The 23,397-nt window shown below is 42.4% G+C and overlaps 1 protein-coding gene across 4 annotated transcripts in view; it reads right to left on the bottom strand.

Annotated features, from left to right (window-relative positions):
- The window catches only part of ago3a (argonaute RISC catalytic component 3a), a 40,268-nt gene extending 16,930 nt beyond the window's left edge, over positions 1–23,338 (bottom strand). For 2 of the 4 annotated variants that reach the window (XM_080897239.1, XM_080897240.1), the window contains exons 1-9: positions 22,548–23,338; positions 7,466–7,637; positions 6,984–7,104; positions 6,576–6,784; positions 5,266–5,402; positions 1,197–1,331; positions 1,007–1,094; positions 285–432; positions 1–110 (exon numbers count right to left, since the gene is read on the bottom strand). The exon at positions 1–110 is cut by the window's left edge and continues 10 nt beyond it. In XM_080897239.1, coding sequence (XP_080753365.1) covers positions 1–110; positions 285–432; positions 1,007–1,094; positions 1,197–1,331; positions 5,266–5,402; positions 6,576–6,784; positions 6,984–7,104; positions 7,466–7,637; positions 22,548–22,566 — 1,139 coding nt within the window. In that variant the 5' untranslated portion in view covers positions 22,567–23,338. Of the gene's footprint in view, positions 111–284; positions 433–1,006; positions 1,332–5,265; positions 5,403–6,575; positions 6,785–6,983; positions 7,105–7,465; positions 7,638–22,547 lie in introns of all 4 variants that reach the window. The other 2 variants (XM_080897237.1, XM_080897238.1) reach the window with 1 other exon arrangement.
- Between the last annotated feature and the right edge of the window lie 59 nt (positions 23,339–23,397).

Here is a 23,397-nt window from a genome sequence, read left to right as displayed (position 1 = left end):
ATCTCTTCCTGTCTGTCAGGTGCAGAGCGAGCTGTGGCTTTGATCATAGTGGAGGTCTGATTATCTGTCAGCTTCTTGATGCACCGTTGACCAGCTACAATATTACACACCTGCAAGGAAACAAAAGCAAATAAGAGGCTTTCCTTTTTTCTTCCCCCCCGGGCAAACCGGAGCTTTTTCCTTCAGCTGCTCTGGGAGCTGCCCACCAGACCATCATGCTTGATTTAATAGTTACTGTCGGACCCCCCCATAACTGAGTGGAAATGCAGCTTCTTTTCTCTCACCTCTAGGGGCAGGTAGGTGTGCTTTTGCTCCTGGCCCACCTGTAGACAGGGTAAATGTGGATATTTGAGCTGCAGGTTGTACTTCTCCCTGAAGTACTGGGCTACAGTACGCTCTACAGTCTGCCCATTCTCCAGCTGCAGAGGGAACCTGCAGAGAGGAGAGTTTTTGTCAAGAGCAATGCAAATGTTAATTGATGTGAGCTATGTCAAGCGCCCCGCGCATTATTTCGCTATTAATTTGCTTAATGTGCAAGTGACAGACAGAAGGTCATCCCTCTGCAAATGCAAAGCTATTCAACTGCTAAAAGTCTTAACATATTTTTTTTATTTGTTTTTAAATAGATATTTGGTTTATTGTCAGTTTCAGGATGAAAGAAATGGCTTAGGGAAGTAAGCAATAACTACCAAGCTTAGATCCACATGTGTTTTTGTCGGGCTTAAACTGACAAATCACTCTTTCTGAGATAATTTCCCTTTTAAAAAAAATAATCAAACTGTAGTCATGGCACAGAGAGCAGTTCAGTCCCGACACTGCAGCCACACAGCTGCCTCACGAAGGGATGACTAACATCGAGCGCATGGTTGTCGGATGAGTCAGCCATTATCTGGTTTCTTTGGTAGTGATTCGGTGAACACATCCTCTGGTTTCCCCTGCCTTCATCTCACTCGCACACTGTTCGCAGTGGCTCCTATTCCCTTGCCCGCCCCAGAGGCTGACTCACGTTTGATGGCTGGCAGGTCGACGGGTCACGTTGCAGACGCGGTACTTCCTCCGCATGGTTCCACAGTGCGTCACCTCCACCTTTAAACCTGGTGAATAATACAAAGTGTTACCATTAAGTATTTGCTTTTGTATGAAGAGCTGTGATTCGTGGAGTCCCAGTTTAATCCGATTTGAACTCAACTCGTCACCTTTGATTTCTTTGGTGAATTTGACCCTGTGCGAGTCTGTGAGAGGCCGAGGCTGCTCGTCGATGTTGTGAATATCCAGCACTTCACACATGAACTGGATCACTGGCTGGGCTTTGTAGAAGGCTGTGGCAGACACTGCAAAGGCAAAAAAAAAACAAAAAAAACCAACTAGTGTCATTTAGGAACAACAACAAAAAAAAAAAAAAAAGAAAAATGAATATGACGCACTGCAAACAATATCTAACTGAAAGAGAGAGAAAGAGAAAAAAGTTATATCCAGTCAAAAATCATGTTTTGTTTATTACTGGACAGGAATCAACATCAGAAAAAATAAAAGGCTGTCCAATCAACAGAAAGAACATTTAGCATTACTTTCTTTTTCTTTGCCAATTTCCCTTTTCAAGTTCGTCTTCTGGTGCACCCATGGAAAACATCCAGTACAGCCACCATTTTTACAGCGATTTCGAAAGTTTCATGACGTCAAGAAAAGCTCATCATCTGCACCGAATTTCCTCTAAGGTGACAAAATGACACCAGCGTTCAAATTCACTTTCAATTTGATGAAGAGAAAGAAGTCACAGGAAACCAAATTTCGTGAGTAGAACAGGTGGTGACACTTCTGCCTTTTCAGTGCACGGTTAGCAGGCAGTGGAGGTATGTGCCAATGGGACACTCGCGGCACTTCCCAAAGAAATTGTTTTCAAGTAGAGATAAGAATAAAAAATAAATAAACGCTTAAGTCAAAACCTGACAGTAAAGGACCAAAATCACCATATAAAGACCAGCTGAGCTATAACAGCAAAGACTCCAAAAGGAACAAAGTGTATTCCTGATGTTCATTCAAAATGTGCATGGTAACCACACAGCGCAGGAAGCATGATTCATGCAGAAGGGGATGTGGAGGCTACCTTGCATTAGCACCTTGTGTATAAGCACATAAAAGTAGCTGTGAGATGAGAGAGAGGGGGAAACAAAAAAAGAACAGGTATGACAAAACTAAAAGCCAGATCAAAGGGAACCCAAAAATGGACACGGGGAGATGGAGAAGTGCAGCGGTGAGGATGAGAATCTTGAGACGTAATCTAGTGATGCGTTGTCATCAACATCGTCTCTGAAAACACTAAAAACGCACATCTATGACGCTTAGCTTACCTTCCCACGCATTCTGTTTTCATTATCTATGCGCAGAAGTGTCTGAGTCACCGAAGTAAAAGAAAACTTTTAAAAAGATTTCACTGCTCTGCAATTAAAATAATTTCATTTACACTCACTGGCTACTTCATTAAATACACTTTGCTTGTATCAGGTTGGACCCTCTTTTTGCCTCAGAACTGACTTAATTCTTCACAGCACTGATTCAACAAGGTGCTGGAAACATTCATCAGTGATTGTGGTCCATTTTTACATGATGGCATCAAACAGTTGCTGCCGAGTCGTTGGTTCCACATCCATGATGCGAATCTCCTACTGCTCTATTGGATTGAGATATACGTGAACTCATCGTCATGTTCAAGAGACCAATTTGAGATGATCTGAGATTTGTGAGATGGCATGCTATTCTGCTGGAAGCAGCCATCAGAAGTATACTGTGGTGATTGACATGGTCAGCATCAATACTCCTGTAGTCCAAGAAAATATCCCCCACACGATTACATCACCTGCAGCAGCCTGAACCAAGGATTTATGGCAGGACAGATCCATTCCTTCATGTTGTTTTCACCAAATTCTGACCCTACCTCCATTCATGGGGTAGGGTCAAAATTCTGCTGCTGTAGCTCATCTACTTTAAGATTCTATGTGTTGTGTCTTCACAGGTGCTCTTCTGCATACAGAGTAGCTATTTGAGTCATTTGATTTGAAGCAGTTTGTAAATGCTCCATTGATGTCAGACTACACTCAAAGTTACTTAAATAACATTTGTTTCTTATTCTAATGCTCATTTTGAACCGCAGCAGGTCGTTCTGACCACGACTAAAGTAGTTGCTGACATGTATTTGGCCAATTAGATTTTTAACATTAAAGACCAATTGAATAGGTGTACTTAATGAAGTAGCTGTTGAGAGTACTTACACGCACAAAATGCAGACTGTGGGAGGTAGTGTTAGTTTCCTTCGTGCTTGGCTATTTAAGGCAGGCTTACTACTTTGCTTTACAAATATACAATGCAGCATGTGAATGGTTTGCAAAGAGTCGGAGTTCTAGTTTGCTGATGAAGAGCAGACAAGACACTTCAGGTGGCCAAGTGTTCTGTACAAGAGGCCAAAGAAGACAAAAAAAATCAGAGAGCAGCAGAGATGCTCCAAAAGAGACAGCGGCTTCAAGCACTTAGAACTAAACAAAAGCTGTCTCAAGGAAACGCTCCACACAGCTACCCTCCTGACCCCAGAAACACCCACTAGTCTCATATATGTAGGCACAACAGCACAAGCACACACATACATGCTTCTCTCCGTCTCCACAGCAACAAACTAGTCAGTTCCCATCCAGCCAAGAACCCACTTTCCTCCGTGTTCCTTAGGCGCTCTCTCGCTCACACTCACACACTCTCTTATCAGCAGCTCTGCCAGACACAATCTCCACAAGCCTCCTGCGGTGTGCATATGGCAGGACACATTCTCTGCCATCCCCTCTGCCACATATTTTTCCACAAATAACAACAGATTGAAATTGTAGTGCATTGTCTCGTGTTATGTTTCTCTACTGATAGGAAGCTCAAGCTAGAGCCAATTATTGATTTCGATTTTCAACAGTTCTACTCATTTCCAAACAACCCACATTTAGCCAACAGAATTAACTCGACGCTAACAAATCGAATCGGTTTTCCGGTGACTGAACATAAAACAGCAGGAGTTTCGAGGTTGGTTGCGTGACAACACAAGAGCAAAAAGCTCATCTTTAAGGCTATGTTCACACTGCAGGTCTTAATGCTCAAATCCGATGTTTTTGTCTGCTCGTTCACACTACAAATAAAATGTGACAGCAAACGCGCTCTAGTGTGAACCCTCAAAGCGGCCCGCATGCGCAAAAGAAGGCGTCACACACAACGCACTCTGTTTAGACCAGACCAAAAAATATTGTTTGACTGATGGCCCTTAATATAAAGACTTGTTCCTGACTTTACATTTCCCAATTTTGCTTTAAGTTATAAAGTTATTTTGTTATTTACATATGGCCTAATAATGATCCTTATTGCAGTTTTAGAGAGGAGCGGTGCTTCAAAGGATAGTTGCAGATTTCTGTCAGAATCTGCAGATCATACAGTACAAATAAAATGTTAACGTTTCTCCAATGTTGTCTTCCCAACAGTTTCACTAACATCTACACTGGATGGCCAGGAAACATTCACGATGTCTTCTCCGGCGCTGATAATTGGCGTCTGTCTTGTGTCAGTGACGTAAAAGATGGATTTAATGCGACATGACCATTCAAACAGCAGTCGCTTTCTGAAACATCAGATATGTATCGGATTCAGTACCACATACTAAAGTGACTCAGATGGGATTTTAAAATATCAGATTTGTGCGGTTCACACGGTCATACCATGATCGGATATGGGTCGCATAGGGTCCAAAAAGTCGGATTTGATGCGCTTTCGCCTGCAGTGTGAACGTGGCCTAAGTTTCTCTTTAGACTACAGAAGGTATTCATGAAAACATTAGGCCCTCAGTACAGCATGAAGTGAGCCTGCCAGACCCCATCATTGCTATTGAAACAAATAAAGTTTGACATGCATCTATTAAGAAGCATGTCAAAGTTTTGTCCAATAAAGTCATTACATTTCTTCAAATAAAAAGTGGAAAGATCATGTGCAAAAACTCTATAAAAACTGTAACATGGAGACTTGATATTATAATCCAGCTTCCCCAGCTGCAAAAGTGAAACGGCAAAATTGATTTGTGACTGTAAACAACCAAAAATTGAATTACAAAGAAGAGGCTGTGGGTGTTGGGCATTTTTCAATATTTAGTAATATGAGGAATATGGACTTTACTCTTTTGTTTTTGAGTCAAGAATTAAAAAAAAAAAAAAAAAAATGATGGCAAGGAAAACACTGGGTTTTTGTTCCTACCGTCAATGTTTAGCATCATCTTCCACATGGCAGGGCGCACAGATTGGTGGAAACCAAACCAAACTTCCCTCCCACCTCCCAGAGGATGGTCGTAGCCTTCTGGAGCAGAGAAGAAGGATCGGCCCACTGGAGTGTACCTAGATGCAGAAAACGGGGAATTATAAGTTTGATATTAAAGGGAACCCAATCATACTCATTTCCAGCTCCACAATTTTTTTCTGGGCTCTAGTAGAGTAGCTCTATATATGACTAACAGTATATAAATCTGCAGCTTGATGCAGACTGACCGTGTCTGTAAGGAGGTGTTTTAGCAATTCTCCCTTTAAGCCACCTGTTAATCAAGCCAGCTTTCTTCTGATTGGCTGACAGTTGCAAACAGAAGATTAGAAAAGTAAGTGACTGAGGCCAATGCTGTGTACCTGAGATAGCAATATTAAGATATCCCCTCTCAATTACATCATCAAGAGTCCTAAAGCAGAGCATTTAGAGCAGCCTGAATTTTTGGCTCATATGGATTAGCATACCATGATCTCACGGCTATGCCTGAAAAACAAAAGGTCAAATAGGAGCAAAAGAAATCTGTGTTGAAGATGAAGGAAAAAGTTAAATTAGCTTGAATTGAGAATGTAGGTTAATATGAATTTATGCGGAGTCACATTCAGCTGCTGTTCAATATGGCCTGAAAGTACATCAGCGAGATGAGAGGGTGGTAACATTGCCCGGACCCATTAACCTCCTATTACCCGTCCAAAAAGACTCATTATGTATTGTATATAGGTCTCATTCGTCTTTGCAAATCCTACATTTGCAATGTGTCAAAATGCCAATGTAATACCGGGCTGCCAGAACCTGTGAGCACAGCTAAATGAAAGGTGTCGATATTACCACTTTTTAATAATGCTTTGAAAAAGGTTTTCATTACAGCTCTGGCAATATTGTGTTCAACTGTGCTTTTGCTGAGCCTTAGGGAAGCGATACTGAATGAAAGGTGGTAAGGTGCTTGTGAGCGACCGTGTCAGCCGTGTTTGATTTCCGCTGGGATCGGAGTGCTGATATTAGTGCTACTAGGACAAAATAAATACATTGTATTTGCTATGAGTATCTCAGGGATTGGATTTTACAATGTCTGTGTTTGGTGACTGAAGATGAAGCTAAAGAAAGTACAGAAGGTAAAAGTAAATTAAGGATGAAAACGTTCCTAATTTAAGTTCATTCCATAACTTTATCTGCCAGTTATCTTACATGGTATTATAAGGAAATCATTCAAGAAAAAAACAAAAAACAAAACATGACAGCAATAAGCAGCTCACTTCATGGAGGGCAAGTTTCGCAGTACTACGTCCACTGCGTGTACAGGGTTGGTGCTGATAGGCTTGTCCAGCTCAAGGGGTTCAGGCATGCTGCGGCCAGTCAGCACCTCGTGGAGCATGTGCCAGCTGACGAGAGACACGAACTTAATGGAAACTTTGAAGGGCCGATCTTTCCCTCCCTCTCCTGGGAGAGTGACATCCAGGTCCACCTGTGGGCCAAAACAAAAGGAGTGCAGACAGATTGATGCTCTGAACATCGTCTACGTTCTTTAACAACCGCAGGGATGCATCGTTTCTCACTTAAGGTGATAATGAGCAGCTGAGATTGTGTGTCTGAGTACATTCAGTTTGCACTGAAGAAAAAGGAGCGTTTGTCTCCTTTGTGTCTGTGTCTTTTCTGCAGCTCACCCCCGTGGGTGCCACAGGCAGTGGGTTGGCTGTGTACAAACTCCTCTTTCCATCGTAGACTGGCCTGCGATCCCCAAAGATTGTCACCTTGAAGTGCTGCACCATAGAGTCAACCACCTCCCTGCACAAGATGAACACAAAGGATTTGCAGTTGTTCTGTCTCTTGTAAAAAGTGCATGCCGACAGAAGTAACAGGCACAACTTTACACTGTGTGCTGTGAGCTCTCCACTGGACAGAAGCGGCAGTTGGCAGCTATAAGCCAGGCTAAAAAAGCTAGCATTAGATTTTGCTTTCATCCCGTGCCCCTCCTGTACAACACAAACAATATCTTCTGTGTACAACAACTTCAGGTACGCTCTGGCAAGTGCTAGGTCACTTCAAGCTGCTCAATATTTCATGATGGATTAGAACGAGAAATGTAGCTAATGTAAATATTGCATGTGAGAGGTTTTCCAGAAAGCAGCCAGTGGATCAATCTTACCTGTTGACTCGCCGTGGGCACTTGTCAGGCTTGATGTCCACCTCGTAGAGGTAGACATCCATCTTGGGGATCTCCACCTGGAAGCAGTTGGCCAGCAGCTTGATTGGCTTCCCCATGGTGCCATAGCCAGGCCGCCGAGGCATGGAGAACAGGGACTGGGCCCCAACGGCTCCTGAGGGGGGGTAAATTAAAAGATGATGTGAGGTTGATACACATCCTGGAACTTTTAGCATTTTCAGACCTTTAGTTTATCTTCAGTAAAGTCTAAAAGGTGATTACCGTATTTCCCGGACTACAAAGCGCACCTGAATATTAGCCGCACAAGCTAAAATCAGGGGAAAATCCTGTTTTGTACATACATTAGCCGCACCTGACTAAAAGCCGCAGGTGTTTCAATGTTGACTTATCATATGTAAGAGAATATGCACAAAGGGAATTGTCAGGAAAGAGATGGCTGTTTGGAGACACACCCCTTTTATTAATATTTTGAAAAACAAGTTATGGGTACATATTTGCACATGTAGTACATAACAGTAACCTACAGCACACCAGAAAAATAGATTCGGACTACCTTTTAGGCTCAGGTGTAGTGACACGGCTTTAACAAGAAGAAAAGTCAGTCATTCACCATCTTTCTCTTCTTCCTGCGCACTAAAACCACCAAAGTCCTCTTCTCCAATGTCGGAAACGAACAGGCTCAGGATGGCTTCGTCATCCACTCTTCTTCTCTCCTTCGTTGTCACTTTCAAAACCAAAGAAATCCTCGTTGTCAGTGTCAGTCAGAGTCGAACACCCTCAGAAGGGCCGTGGCGGTGTCCTCTCCATCATGCAGCAGTCCAGCCCTTCAAAATCCGTTGGTGATCGTGGATGTTTTCGCACTTTTCCACGCTGTCAGAATCCACCGGTGGAGTTGGGCATAACTTGCTTTTCGCAAGTTTATCTCCGCTCATCATCCACGCCTCCCGCTGAATGCGTAGCGCTACTTTGAAGTTTGTTTTTCGCGCTACTTCGTACGGCACTACGTTGCCTGGCGGACGGACATGTGACTAACATACCACTCTTGAACCCCGATCCTTCCGCCAGGCAACGTAGTGCCGTACAACAGCGGAACAGACAAAACAAATCGTCTTACGATATCACAAAAATCATGGACAATCCATAGAAAAGCCGCACCTGACTAAAAGCCGCAGGGTTCAAAGCTTGTGCAAAAAGTAGCGGCTTATAGCCCGACAATTACGGTAGATTTAGCAATATACTCCTTAGAAGATATTACATTATTTGCTTGGAGTTTCATTTTTGACACAAGCAATTATTTATTCATTTAAAAAAGAAAGAAAGAAAGAAGATGCACGATGAATTAAAAGGTACTTTTATGTTTTTTAATAAACAAACATGCTACACTCAGTGAAACCACATCTAACACTTAGAACTTAATCCTGCATACAGAGGAAAGTCTAGAGATGATGCAGATACGCAGGGAAACATCTAGTAAAGAAATAGTAATGACTGTGTACTGAATACTGTCATACTTTAAAAAAAAAAAAAAAGAGTGAGAAAAACCCACAGACATGTAAGCTCTTTGACATGTGCTTCATGACACATCGACTCACAATGAAACATGTGTCCGCCTCATTTTAACTATATACAGAATCTGAATGAGGAGGTGCATGAGTCACCAGATGAAATACTCTTGATGACCAACATATTCAATGATGCAAGACAACAGCTTCTATCATAAGAAATCTCTCATCCAAATAACAACAAACAACAGAAAGACCGCGAAGAAAAAGAAAATAAACAAACTCAATGTTGTGACTTCACATCCCTCCGACATGACTGTCGTCACATTTCAGATGACTTTTAACAGGATCTGCCAACTCAAGGAGGAGCAGGAAAAAACAATGATTCAACTTTCTCCTGGAACTACAACAGCACCGCGCAATATTAATGAAGGCTAGTTGTGTAGCACTAAGAGAACGAAAAACACGTGTTGGGCAGTTGACCTGTGTGCGACACAGATCACACATTTGGTCTTAAGAGAACATGCGCACACCAACACCAAGACCATGAGATGTCTTTGATATGAGTCACTTTGATCCAGAAACGGAGCGTTCTGTTCAACTTAATGCACCACGCTCATGTCAGGGCTATTTCTGGCTCTGCTGAGGCTTGCCTTCACACGGCCCAAACGATTATGCTGATGTGCCAATGCACTGTTTGGATTCAACTTATAATGCCACAGTTCACTAGGATATTGTTATACAAGAGACACTTTTACACAAAAACTCCAGAGAGACTCGCTTTATGCATGCCTCTTCACAACCACTTTTTTCAGTTTTCAATGCCTGGGGCTCTTCCCCCAATGTGTCACTGAAACATGAGTCATATTACGTTTGTGATTCATTGCACATTTCTGACATCTGTGGGTGATACTGGGGTTGAGGGCCCAGCTGAAGGGAAGTTCATAAAAACCTCTCCACAACAGAAACAGAAACCTTCTGTGACGAATCAGCAGACAACGTGAGCTTGTTTATTTACAGTCGGGCTTTGGAAGCTGGTGCTCTCTGCCCTGCTCAATTTTTCAGTTGCTCCCCTGGTGGGCTCTGGAGTGAAGGCTAACAGGGTTGATGGAGGGTAAAGGCCACTTGTTTGAAATCGCTGCTGGGGTAAAATGCTGAAAAAGAGAAGTCTGGAATTCCTGTCGTGGTCGTCTCTCCCACACAAAACTATGTGCACACGTACTTTGTAATGGTAATTCCCTTGGGCCCCTTAGTGAAACTTGTGAGGTAAGCCTGATTTGAGACACACAGGCGAAACAGAAAAGAGGAGGAAGACATGCTGATCAGTCTGAATGAAAGCAAGAAAAGGTGTGTGCCAATTCCACAAATTCCAGTCCTTGATACAAACTTCCAGAAGCTCTTCATTAATAAGAACGCTTCTTTTTTGTTACGGTCCCAGTGAGGTTGGGAAGTATTAGAGGGGTGGCAGGGAGTGGTAGGATTATAGTAGGCAGAGTTGGCTTTTTCTAGCTTTCATCTACCTCTGACTTCCATTCAGTGTGAGTCACAGAGCCACCACAGGCACAGAAACACATACTTGAGCATCCTGTTCCTGGATTATGCAGTGAGTGAATTACAGGAGCAATGATGGGGTCTTGCAGTGAATAAAAGAAAAAAGAAAGAAAAAAGAAACGAAGAAACAAAAACAAAAAAAAGGCATACCACAGAGCAACAAGCTGTGGCATTGCACACACAGACACACACCCCTACCACTTACTTTTGTTTCGATATGAAAACCACACACGGATGTACAGTAATTTGTAGCTGTGGTTTTGCACCGGCATGCTGAAAGAAGGGCCTTATATTTCCCACGTTACACAATTAGTTACCATTTCTGGCATTTCGCACAAATGTCACGTCTTCCTGAAACAAACGTTTAGTTCTTTGAAGCTAAACGTCCCATCAACCTGCCTCCTGCAGTCATGCCGTCGTGGCATCGAAACAAGTTGTGCCGCTGTAATCAAAACACCGGTCCCATCACTGTGGTATTTGGCTAGACGGCCTCTGCATTCTTTAGCTTCCTGTGAATCGCGATTATGGGCGAGTCTGTCACTTTTGCAAATGTTTTGAGATCATGTAATGGTGCATGCAAAGTGAAAATCTCCACAGAAACAATTCAAAAAACTTAAGTTTCCTTAAGCCCCAAACTTCTTGTGCACAGCAAAAAGAAACCAAAAGATTTTTTCCTTTTATATAATCTACTTAGATTTCTGCAGATGAATAAAACCTGCCAAAGTATGCATTTGCAGCGATTACTGCTTGCTGTGAACATAGATGGGACCTCACAACATTACGCGCATGGCAGGCACCATGCTGTGATGCTGAAAATTTACCAAGCATGGCACACAGATGTGTTTTTACAGCATTTTCCAAATAGCCACCCTGACCCCGATCATTCAGCAACAGGCCAAGTATCTCTCCCTGCATCTTTCTCTCCTGAAAACTGCATCTCAGTTCCCTCCACAGACAGACATAACAAACGGAGTTATCGACAAAAGCAGGAACAAGAAGGCCTGAGAGGAAAGTTTAACTGAAGATGGTGGTGGAGTGACCGTGAGAGCAGTACAAATCTCACGCTTTGTTATAAAAAAAATTTAAAAACCACAGTACCAGTATAAAAGATTTAGAGGTAACTCTCAGCAAGACGTTCATGACAACTAAGTACTGATATTTTTATACGATGACTCAGACCTTGACAATCAAACCTTGGGGACACTTGGGGCTTGCTAGGTGTGTGGGAAGCTGTACAACCCACAACACGCAAGCGTGATACACTAATTTACAGTAACATCTATAGAGGAAAAAACACGAAATGATAATCAAAATATGCAGAGGGCATTAAAGTCTTCGACTGCTGGCGGAGCGCCTGTTACAGTTTGCCTTTACAAACAGTGAAATCTGAACCACAGACGTGTACATCAAAACGGTTACCAAGTCTTTGTAGACTCAGCATCTGTAAGCGTTCGAGGAAACCTCCGCAAGTTGAAAAATACCACGCTGCATGTGTATTTGTGCACTGTGCACTTTTAGGTAATTACAGGAAGGACGTCTTAAACAGAAGAGAGTAGATGTAATCTATAAGTATGTTTTCCCCCAGGCTGTAATGTGCAAAGTAAAAGAGGGCAAAAAGTCAAAGAAATAAGAATCTACGTTCATTCATGTATTTAATTTTTTTGGTTGAGAAAAAAAAAAAAAAAAGGAAAAAAAAAAAAAAAAAAGGTTTTTAAGCCCTGGGATCAGTTATTTGTTTTAATTTTAGGGCAGTTATTTAAGACAATGAGTGTGCTAAAGACTGGATTTATTTGTATTTTTTCTCGCTAACATGGCTTCGTCTGGGTAACAAACCTGGATTCAAATCAACTGGAGCCTTTGTGTGCAGAGTTTCGCCGTGCTTCTGCGAGGGTTCTCTGTGGGTACTATGGCTTCCTCCCACAGTCATGCATGTCAGGTTATTCTTAGCAACACTAAATTGGCTCTAGGTGTGAATGTGAGAGTGACAGATTATAACCTGGACAGGTCACCAATCTACCTCTTGCCCTATGACAGGCATAGGCTCCGGCCCAACTGCAACCCTGAATTAGACAAACAGAAGAAAATGGATGGACTGCCATTTAAGAGGTTCTAAAATGTTGCCAAATCTTACAAAGCTCCATAATACAATTTTATTTATGTAGCGGCAAATCACAATAGTTGCCTCAAGGCACTTATATCGTAAGGTAAAGACGTTACAATGATAAAGTGAAAACCCCAAGATGACCCCCTATGAGCAAGCACTTGGCGACAGTGGCAAGAAAAAAAAAAAACAACAACTGCCTTTTAGCAGAGAGAAACCTCTGGCTGAACCAGGCTCACGGAGTAGCAGCCATTCGCTGCGACCTATTTGGGATGAGGGGCCAGAGACAGGGCTGAGATGTTAGGCATCTCCACATTTAAGAGAAATACTAGTGGCCACCAGTGCTACCTCTCAACATCCTAATAGATATACCCATAGTATCAATTTGAAACTGCCGCATCACCTTGTTCAAGTTATCACAGTCACAAACTTCAGTGGCCACGTCGCTTGCCCACCCAGCACAGTGACGCCAATACCCCATCAGCCTGCAACGGCTGGGAGGGTAAAAAGTAATACAAGGCTTTTCAAAGTGAAAACCAAACACCTAACAAATGACAGTCCGTCCCACATCGAAGTAGCATTTTCTGTTAGCAACAGGCTCAATGACAAATGACCATTTCCATTTTTTCTGTGCTTGAAAAATTCAGAACCTGAATTAATCTACCGTAGTTTCACTGATAGCAGATTTCTTCAATGACATAAGTTTTTAAATATTGTTTTGAAAGATTAACATTAACAAATGTGTCATCCACAATTTACACCATGTTTAAATATAATAAGTTCCAAAGACAGCTGTGAATCTTGACAGTTTAAGCTTTCAAAGAACATTTGCTTTATTTTTCATTTCTTTGCACACCAGACATTCTGCAACACAATTCATCTCTTGCATGTAAAGCACGCTGCATTCAGACGTCTTTATCGTTTATCATTATCATGTTTTAAATAGTTTTAACAGTTTCTCATTCATACTTCTTTAACATCTTCACTTTAGCACTATGTGGCACTTGTAATGTGTAGTCACGTCGAACACTGAATCTTGGTCACAGTGACAATTTCCATGTTTGTTTTACATGAGAGTGAAGAAAACAGGACGATTGCTTAAACCGATTCTGCCAACATTATGTGGGGTTCATGTGTAAAATTGGCTTATGTGAAATGTTGCTACAACTTAAGCTAATCTTCCAATTAACACAGATCGACTAATCAAGATTAAACCTGGTTTTTTTGGTTCCATTTCCTCTGAATTTAGACCTATTTAAGAGCTTATTAAAGATTACAGTGAGCATTTCTCTGAACGTGTTTAATTTGTTCCCAACTCAGCTCACGCAAAAGCACTTCTGCCTCCTTTTACATCGTCACATCATGATGAAATAAATAAGAATCCACACGCAGTCATTGATATTAAATTAGATGCCTTAGTGGCTTCTTTGTATTACTAGAAAACCTTTGGCAAAGACAAGTGAAGATATTTGGTTTTATTAATTGTAAACAACCCTACTGAGCCATCAGTGCCACACTGCTCTGCAGTGGTGCACATGGAATAAGATACAAGTAAACATTATATCACAAACCAATAATTGAGATGCCTTTCTTAGAGTATGAATATTTTCAAGAAACATCTCAGCAATGTGAACTCATTTCACTCCGCTGCTTTGCAACACCACACAGTCACACTGTACACAGTGGGCTCAGAGCCAGAATAACTAGCTGGTGAGAAGCTCGGCTGACATCCAGTCCTTGCTAACTCCCTCAGCCACATCCCCCAGTACACAAACGTCCACGCTACTAACGAGTGCACATGTCCACACACCAACACACACACACACACACACACACACACACACACACAAACAATACAGCTGTTGTGTTTCTAATCCGGAGAGGCCAGCGCTGTGGGAACAGGGAGAGTGCTCCGTGGCCAGGCACAATGGCGTCAGTCCCAACACCCAGATCCTAGAAACACACACACAAACACACACACTCAGACATACGCAGAAAGACTGACAGCAAGGATTGATGCACACCATTCACAGCCAGACTCCTCCCTTCTTCTTCCACCCTCATCAATCTCAAGAGTGTTGCATTTGGCACCCAAGGGAGTCGCTGCCACTCTCTACCACGGATAGACACCAACAAGATGCCACATACTGACAGGCTGACGAGTCCCTGATCAGACACGAGAACAAACTGAAGCAGAACGTGAGCTAAAGAGTGGATGTTAAAGTAATTTATTAATTAAAGTAATTATTACAAGAATGCAATGGATTTCAATCATTACTACCAACTTTTTTTTTTTTTTTTTTTTTTTTTTTTTTAAAAAATCACTCAATCCATCCATCTTCTTCTGCTTATCCAATTCAGGATCATTGGAGTGCTGGAGCCTATTCAAGCTGTCACAGGTGAAAGGCAAGGTACACCCTCGCATTCACAAATGCAGATTAAAATTCAAACTTGCAAAGAACAAACCATACACAAATATACTCCAGACACATCACTTCCTCTGCAAACAGTCAGTAATAAAATCTGAGGGTTTTTTTCTGGAAATCACGGACGCAAAATCTTCCAGGTAAAAGAGGAATGAGACCATCCAGTTCATTATCAGTGCACAGTTTACGAGCCTGACTGTGTGGAGGAATAAAATGAAGCGACTGGAGTTTATCCAGAGCTTTTCTAATCTGACCAGGTTACACTACAAGCCACATTTTGCCTTTTCGCAGAGATTCACACTGCACTTAAGTGCTCAATCCACCTTGCATTCAAGCTGACAACTAATTTAGAATAAGCTACCATGCATGTTTTGGAAGTCAGAGTAAAAGGCTAAATAGACCAGCACTTACATAGCACTTTTCTACTCCAAGCATTAAAGCCAATACATGTTATGTTCATCAATTCACACATAAATACAGTGCTCTTAAAAAATAAATAAATAAAAATAAAATGTAACCATCAAGAACGTGCTCACACTTCAGTGGATGCACTGGGCATTGCGTATCTTACCTAAGAACACTTTGAATTGCAAACTAGAAGGGCAAGTAAGCCAGGGATTGAACCACCAACCGCCTGATCAGTGAATGACCTGCTCTACCAGATCTCCAGGCATTTCTTTGTGGAGCCTGAATTTTCTCCCTGTGCCTGAAAGCTCAACAAAGAAAGACAAGGAGATCAGGAGGTTCACGTGGATAACTGTGAATTCACAATTAACGCTGAACAATGTACACCAACCAACCGCGTTTAAGCCACTTCCCTAACATAGTAACGGTTCCTCTTGTATCTTCAAAACAGCTTTGACCTCAAGAGATACTGTATTCTGTGGTGGCTGGGACATTGTTGGTGGATGTAGCTCAAGTTTGTTCAAGCTAAACTCGGGGAAACTCAATTAAATTGGGATCTCGAGAATTTGAAGGGAGAGTGGGTGCCAATGCCTTGTTGGTAAGAGTGTGCAACAGTGTTTAGTTGGGTGTTATGTGCCAAAGTAACGTCCACGTGAATGCCAAGACTGAAGGTTTCCCTCCAGAATATCAAGATGTACAGGTTTTAGGGTAACATATGCTGCCATCTACGTGACGCATTTTTTCCAAGAAAAATCAGCAAGAAAATACCAAACTACATAATTTGCATACCAAGTATGTGCAGAGAAAGAGTTTCCGTGCCAAACTGGCCTGGCTGGTGTTCAGAAAGGTCACAGACTGATAACATTCACCAACTATGAAACTGAAAGAGAGGGGGAAAACTAAAAAAAATCAATACATAAACACGAAGGCCCAAAATTATTAAGCAACAATTAAAAATGTACCTTCAAAACTGTAACAACTGGTTTTGTTCCAAGAAGAGGTCAGGGTAAAGTACCCCTCACCCCTCAGGAATCATTTATTATGAGAAAATTCTTCTGACTCACTGGCATTAGGCCGTCTTACTGACTCAGCTTATGCATATTTTATACATACATTTATTCATATGTAGATAGATGTGTGTACTTACACACAAAAAGTCCTAGCTGTGTTAAAATGACCGGGAGAATTTATTCAGGCAGGCTAAATGGGGCTTTCCGTTCTACTAGTCCAGGCTGAGTGGAAAAGTGGATGGAGCAATCTAATAGCTTAACTACAACCGAAACAGAGCAACACTTGATGTTGTGTTAAAGTGTTAATAAGAACCGGCTTACATTAAAAGTTTGTTTTAAAACTGGACTTTAATAAATAATAGTTAATATAATTAGAGCTAAAGGTTTTGAATTATTTACACAGTTAACACCTTGATACAACCGAGACAAATGAAATAAGCATCAACGTATCGTTTAGCCTCTGGCCATGTACGCTTTTCCTTTAGTCTAATTTCCCACATTTATACAAAGAGAGTTCAAAATGGCTGTTTAAAGTCTTCAGCTTAACGTTTTAGATCTACTAAATACATGTCTGAGGCCAAAGGCCAACAATCAGAAATGACTGACTTCTGATCGTACTGAAAAATTGATGTAGTCCTCTAACATATCAGCAGAAGGTAGAAATGAAGGGAATCACTGGCCTCTTAAATGACTCCCTCTGGTTCTGCTGAATTATTCTGTCATTACATCACCTGAGAAGCATTTAAATCAACCTCCTCTTTTCCAAACAAATGCACCTCTACCTTACGTGACTGCCTATTGACAGCTGTCTTGTCAATGCCGAATGGAATAATAATGAAGATAGTCTGCTGGAACTGATTAACCAATATACTTCTGTTTTTTCTCCAGTGAGCTCAAAAACAAAGCACACAGACACATTTCCCTATCTCAGTCACCACCCGCCCCCTTCTTCCTCTCCATATCACCCCCCCAAAGAAAAATGAGACCCTTAGAGCTCCCCCCAAAAACAGATCTCAGGAAGGGGGGGGGGGGGGGGGGGAGGGGGGAAGGTGGAGGTGGAAAAGAGGGCAAGGTGACACATCACAGACCTCTAGCTTTTCACAAAATGCACACCCACTAGCTGCAAGCCCAAAACATGTGTCATACAGAGTTGCCGCCCAGTATACTACTGCAACACATGACTAACACTTTTTCAATGAAAATAAGAGGACCACAGCATTTAAGGGATGATGTTAAAATGGTTCTGATAGCTTATTTATCAGATTTTATTTTGGGAAACGCAACAATAAAAGGCAAGAGTACAGCAACCTTTATTCTCCTCAGTTGAGGAATGAACAGACCAAAAACAGACCTAGCTTCCGGGTCGCAAAAATGAAGCAGAAGTGCCTTAAACCAGTGTTTTATCTGAATGCCACCAGATGGAAACAGCTATGGCTACAAAAAGACCTTCTGTCCTGTAGAAGCACATGGAAAAAAAGTCATTTGCATTGACCTCTAAACATTTTCCTCCTGAGTTTATGGTCTCAGTCAAATTAAACCTATTTTATAAATCTTTTAACAGTCAGATCTAAGCCTCCTCGTCGCATCTATTTTCTGTAACCAAGACAGCAGCGGTGGCGACGCTCAACTCCGTTAAAATGTTCCAACAACAGCCAACACTTACCATTTCCATATTACATTAAGAGATTATATTCTGTTTAAAATAAAGAAAGATGTTTTTAGGAAGCTTTGGTCAATAAAACAACAACAACAACAACAACAGAAAAAAAAACTCCCTACAAAACAACTAAAAAGCAATGCTAAATTGCATTCTCCATAGAAACCAGCAACAATATACCAATGTTAACATTATGGGTGGCTGGGGTTTTAGACGGGGACTGCCTATTGTCAGCAGGCTGCTTGAATGAACTGAGCATTATGAGGAGAGACTGCAAATCAAGTACTAAGCCCTCCCTCAAAGCCGACCCCACTGTCTGCTGAAAATCCACAGAGAATCAACGTACAAGGAGAATGACAGGGAAGGCAGAGTTTCCCACTGGGGCACAGAGAAGGATACAGAAGCAGTAACCCGGGAGGGAATGGGGGTGGTAACTGTGTGAACTTAAAGAAAAAAAGAAAAGAAAAAGAGCGGGAAACAAACGCACGAGTGTGAGAAAAACAAGTGGGGAACGAAACGAAGAGAACAAAAGCAAGACGGTGGTGCGACAAACAAACACTCATTTTCCAGAGTCGTTCTTCATTAAACTAGTTCATGTCCCATTAATGTGTTAATGGACAGTAAAACCCACTTCCAAGGATGCCTTTCATGTGAAGCTGACTCATCTCCAGCCAGCTCAAATCCCACCTGCTTACTCGGTGTAGTGTGTCAGCTGGAAGGTGGGGGAGCCCCCCCTGCTGTACTGTACGTGCCGTCTCATTGTCTTCCAGTAAATCTTTCAATATGCCCAGTATGTTTATATATACAGTTGTTTCCACTAAAGCTGTTCAAGGAATCAATCTTTAATTTCAAACTCTACTTTTGCAGTTATTAAAGTGAGAAAACCAAGATAAACCCATTACCATGCTCTATTTTGCAGGGCAGTAACTCTCTTGATTTCCTATTCAGCACATCTTTCCCCCCCTGTAGTTTTGACCTTTTCATAAAGACTATCTGCTATTTTTGTGGCAGGATTACTTCAGTCCACGAAGATCTATTTCTTTAGTTTTTCACTTGACTTAAAGGTAATTCATTTCATTGAACGCAAGTTTCTTCTTGAGATAATTTCCCCCCATAAGCGAGCAGCCCTATGAGCAACAAGTCTTTAGGATTTTCAGAATGACAGACTTAATCATTTTGCTCTCCTCGAGCTGTAACACCTTCATATGAGGGGTTTTCCTGAATGGGCGTCGTTAATGCACTCCGCTGAGCCTGATCAGCCCCTACACAATAAAGGCCATTACTTTTATAATAATACAAAGGTTAGAAAGATTCAGAGTTTTCTGCATTTCCTCATAAAATGTTTTACAGTCAGAAGCAGGTTATGTTTATTTGCAAACAAATGTTTTAATCTCACAGAGAAACTAACGTAGGCTTTGGAGATCTATTTGAGAGCGTCAACATTTCCAAGTTTATAGCCAGAGAGTTGCTTTTTAAATTTCTGATGCAGCTGGCACCGAATTCCACAAATTGATGAGTTTACTGTGCAAATTCTGGCATGTAGCTCAGGAGGTTGAGAAGTCATCCACTAATTGGAAGGTTGGTGGTTCAATCCCTGGCTGCTCCAGTCTGCGTGCCTAAGTATCCTTGGACAAGATACTGACCTGATCCCGAGTGTGAATGGGTGAATGAGGTATGTTGTTCTGAGTGCTCCAGTAGAAAAAAAAGAAAAAAGGGCTATATAACAACCGGTCCATGTACTTCATAAGATTAATTAATATTTCTTTCTCTAGAGAAGGGTCAGAATAAATCTGGGGAACCGTCAAGTTGGATCACACTGGCTAATGCAGGTAAACAGACCAAACAGCTGGACAGCCTTTTTCTCAGCTGTTCCCTTTACGGGACACCAGAGCGGATCATCTGCCTACATCTCCCCCTCACCCTCTTTCACCACATGAGCTGTCGTTGTGGTCTTCCTCTTTTCATCTTGACTTTCACCTCACTCTTCCACACCCTTTTTCCTTCTTTCAGCATCCCTCCTGACTAGGATACTACTACACACTACATAATGTTGTTAAAAATCAGCAACACAGTGGAAATTACTGAGATCAGGTTAATGCTACCTTCATAGAAGTTGATCTAGCATTAAGCATGAGAAGAAAGATGACGGCTGGAAGTGACAGGTGTCATATTTGCGGATTTTGTTGTTGTTTTTTTAATATATTAATCCCATTTGAAGCAGACTGAACTGCTATTTTCAATTTGCTGCGAGCAAAATTTAGGTGCAAAGCAATGTGTTTGATGTGATTATTTCCTTCTGTGCCAACAGTTACGTGAGAGATTGATGACTGGAGAACAAACAAGAGGGTGCACAACAAATCACAGCACTAAAGCAACGTATTTCCCAAAATACCCACCGCTTATTTAAAGGCTCTCTTGTATAGCGCCACACAAGAAAAACCTCCATCATACTGATGCATTTTAAATATAATCTGTGAAACATCTGAGCTAGGTATTAACAGCTCCACATGGATATCATAGTACGGGAAGATGTTGGTGTTGCGGTTTGATGTCTCGGTTTCAGATGTGTCACACCCCCAGTGCCACTGAAACCTTCAAATCTCTGCGTTCTGCGTGTCAAAAGAATACAGATTACTTTAAATACGAGTCCTATATAACTGTGCCCGTGATTTGAACATTATCACTAGTTCTGGCTTAAAAACTCAGCCATAATGTAATATTACTTCAATAACAAGTGAGAAAGTGTTTGGGGACACGCTGTGGAGTTAACACATCAAAATGGATTTGATTTATTTAAAACTCAAAAGCCTTCTACTCATTACACCCTTGGTGCTAAGCTCTCCAGAGCCATGATTTCCTTACCACATAAGCTGCTGCTCAGACCAGTTCTGGAGAGAAGAGTCGCTGTCAGTTTCTAATTCAGCAGGCAATCCATTTGCATTTTCACACCACTCTCCAAGCCACTGACTAACTGACTGACGGAAGACCCTCTTTCAATTATTCACCCAGACAGAGCTGACTGCAGCCGTCAGTGATATGGGATTGTGAACCAGTATGAAGACCAATAATATTAATACCCTGAAGCCTCAAACCTGCACATTAAAACTACCTCTGTTTATTTGTTTGTATTAATGCATTAATGCTTTCCAAAGTGAAAGCATGAAGCACGCTCTTTAATGCACTTAATGTTAGGCTGGCTAGCAGTATGCTCTGCATGAAATTGCAAATCGGCTAACTTTTCTTCTTTTGGGGAAGAGGCAGATTAAACATCCTGTTTAACTGGGAGATAACAAGCTAGTCATTTGGCCTGTGAGAACACGCCAAGTTTATTCTAGTTCAAAGGGCACACTGTGCATACACGTTTTACTCTACTGTAGGTGCTCGGTTACTAGGAAAACACCTTGTGGTCCCTTCTACTAGCAATGCTGGGAAGTGTCCCACCTGAGAGGAGCTGAGATGATAATGAGACATTAGGCAGCAGAGAGGGATCTCCTCTGAAGAGGAGGAGGTGGGCAGTGAACCAACTGCTGTATCATGTGTCAGTGGCTGATCAAGAGTACCTAGCATTCAGTTTATGGTCACATAAGTGGAAAGCTTCCGTTACAGATGAGACAAAGGCCAGGTGGTTCAGACAGTTTAACTGCCACTAAGACCAAGAGAAAGAGCCTGGATGCAGCCAGGTGACAGCATGCATCTCCGGCGACATTCAAAAGTGTGCAATGTTACATAAGGTCACAGATAAAAATGTGTTATAACACAGTTTTCTAGTCTTTAAGGCCAATTTAAAACAATTATCTCTGACTCAACAGCCATAACTGAAGTTTGGCAACTCCCTCATTAGGAAAGGTTAAAAATGTTTTAGTATACACAAATATGGGGCATGACAAAGCACATCTTTTAGATCGTAGATGCAAGAAGAGGATGCCGCTCCTAAAATATGCCGAGGTCAGTTTGGGGTCAGTTGTTGACCAAGACCGGGGGGTGGAAGGCCAGGCCAGAGTTCACCCTCTGCCACAAGCCACACTGGATTTGAAGTCTTCTATAATGCAGAGACTCATCTTCAGCAGCTGTCCCCACATCTGACTGATGAGTTTGCGCTGAGATCTCTCCTCATCACCCGGCAGAGCTGTGTTATGGACAGGTCAGTATTTAACCTGTGAATACAGCCTGGTATGACTGGCGATTTTCAATGAAACCATTTCAACTGTGACGCATGTTTAGGCAAATTAACTGCAGGGCGGACAAAAAGAAAAACTCCCTGGTTACGGTTAAACGCCTTCGGCTGAAGAAAGCCCCACATCCCGATGTTTCATTTCACCGACGCTAGCTAATAATATTACGTTTCTCAGGAAACGCGACTCCTACGACTACCGTGAAGCACCAAACGAATCAGTAAGGACAGAATAAATTACCTGTAGTTCCGATTTCCATTCATGAGGTCAATGCCCGGTTCACTTCCCGGATCACAGTTGTCAAACGTTTGGGACTCTTCCTCCGTTCAATCCGGTGTCTCCTTCGGCTGTGCACCGCCTCTGCAGCGCTGAGTGGCCGAGGGTCCTGGTCTCTCTGTGTCCTGTCAAAGGAGGGGGGGGGGCCTCCGGCACGGTCACTTCGCCGGCCGAGGGTCTTCAGAGTCTCCACAAACCGCCGTTTGCACTCGGTCAACGTATCCAATCGGATTTCACTGCCACGGCGAAAGCTGCTGGCTGCTCAACGCGGCGCTGTGGCAGTGAAAACCTGCTAGTTAGCCAAGTTAACTCACTAGCCAGGCTCGAGTGGGGTGGGGGGGGGGGGGACAGTGGTTTGAGGAGCTGTCAGGATATCATCACAGCGGGGTCACGGAGTCCAAATGAATCCCTACCGATATCTGATCATTAAAAGAGACGTCATAAATTCGTATCTACAGCAAAGCTAATGTCGGGAAAGCAACCCTAATTAGCTAGCTGACTAGCTAGGCTGTCGGAGAGTTGGAATTCTGTCAGACGACGGCTACTTTTCCTGCGTTAAAAACAGCTGCTGATACGGGCCCTTCTCCCGAGGGCCGTACACCCACGACGTCGTCCTCCGTAGTATGCGTTCAGCTGCCAAAAGTAAAGCTGTCAACAGCGCGATGTATGCGCCGATAAGTGTCACGATCTCCAGTCTGGTTGACAGATCAACTCTGCAAGGCTTCGGCAAGCCAGCTAAATATGGTGAAGTTGCCTTTCTGACACCGACAGGAAGAGGTGGGCCCGTGTCACCAGACGTCAGACCGCCAGCTCC

The sequence above is a fragment of the Rhamphochromis sp. 'chilingali' genome, assembly GCF_963969265.1.
Source record: "Rhamphochromis sp. 'chilingali' genome assembly, chromosome: 11".
Classification (NCBI taxonomy): domain Eukaryota; kingdom Metazoa; phylum Chordata; class Actinopteri; order Cichliformes; family Cichlidae; genus Rhamphochromis; species Rhamphochromis sp. 'chilingali'.
This window is presented reverse-complemented; position numbering and strand designations above follow the sequence as displayed.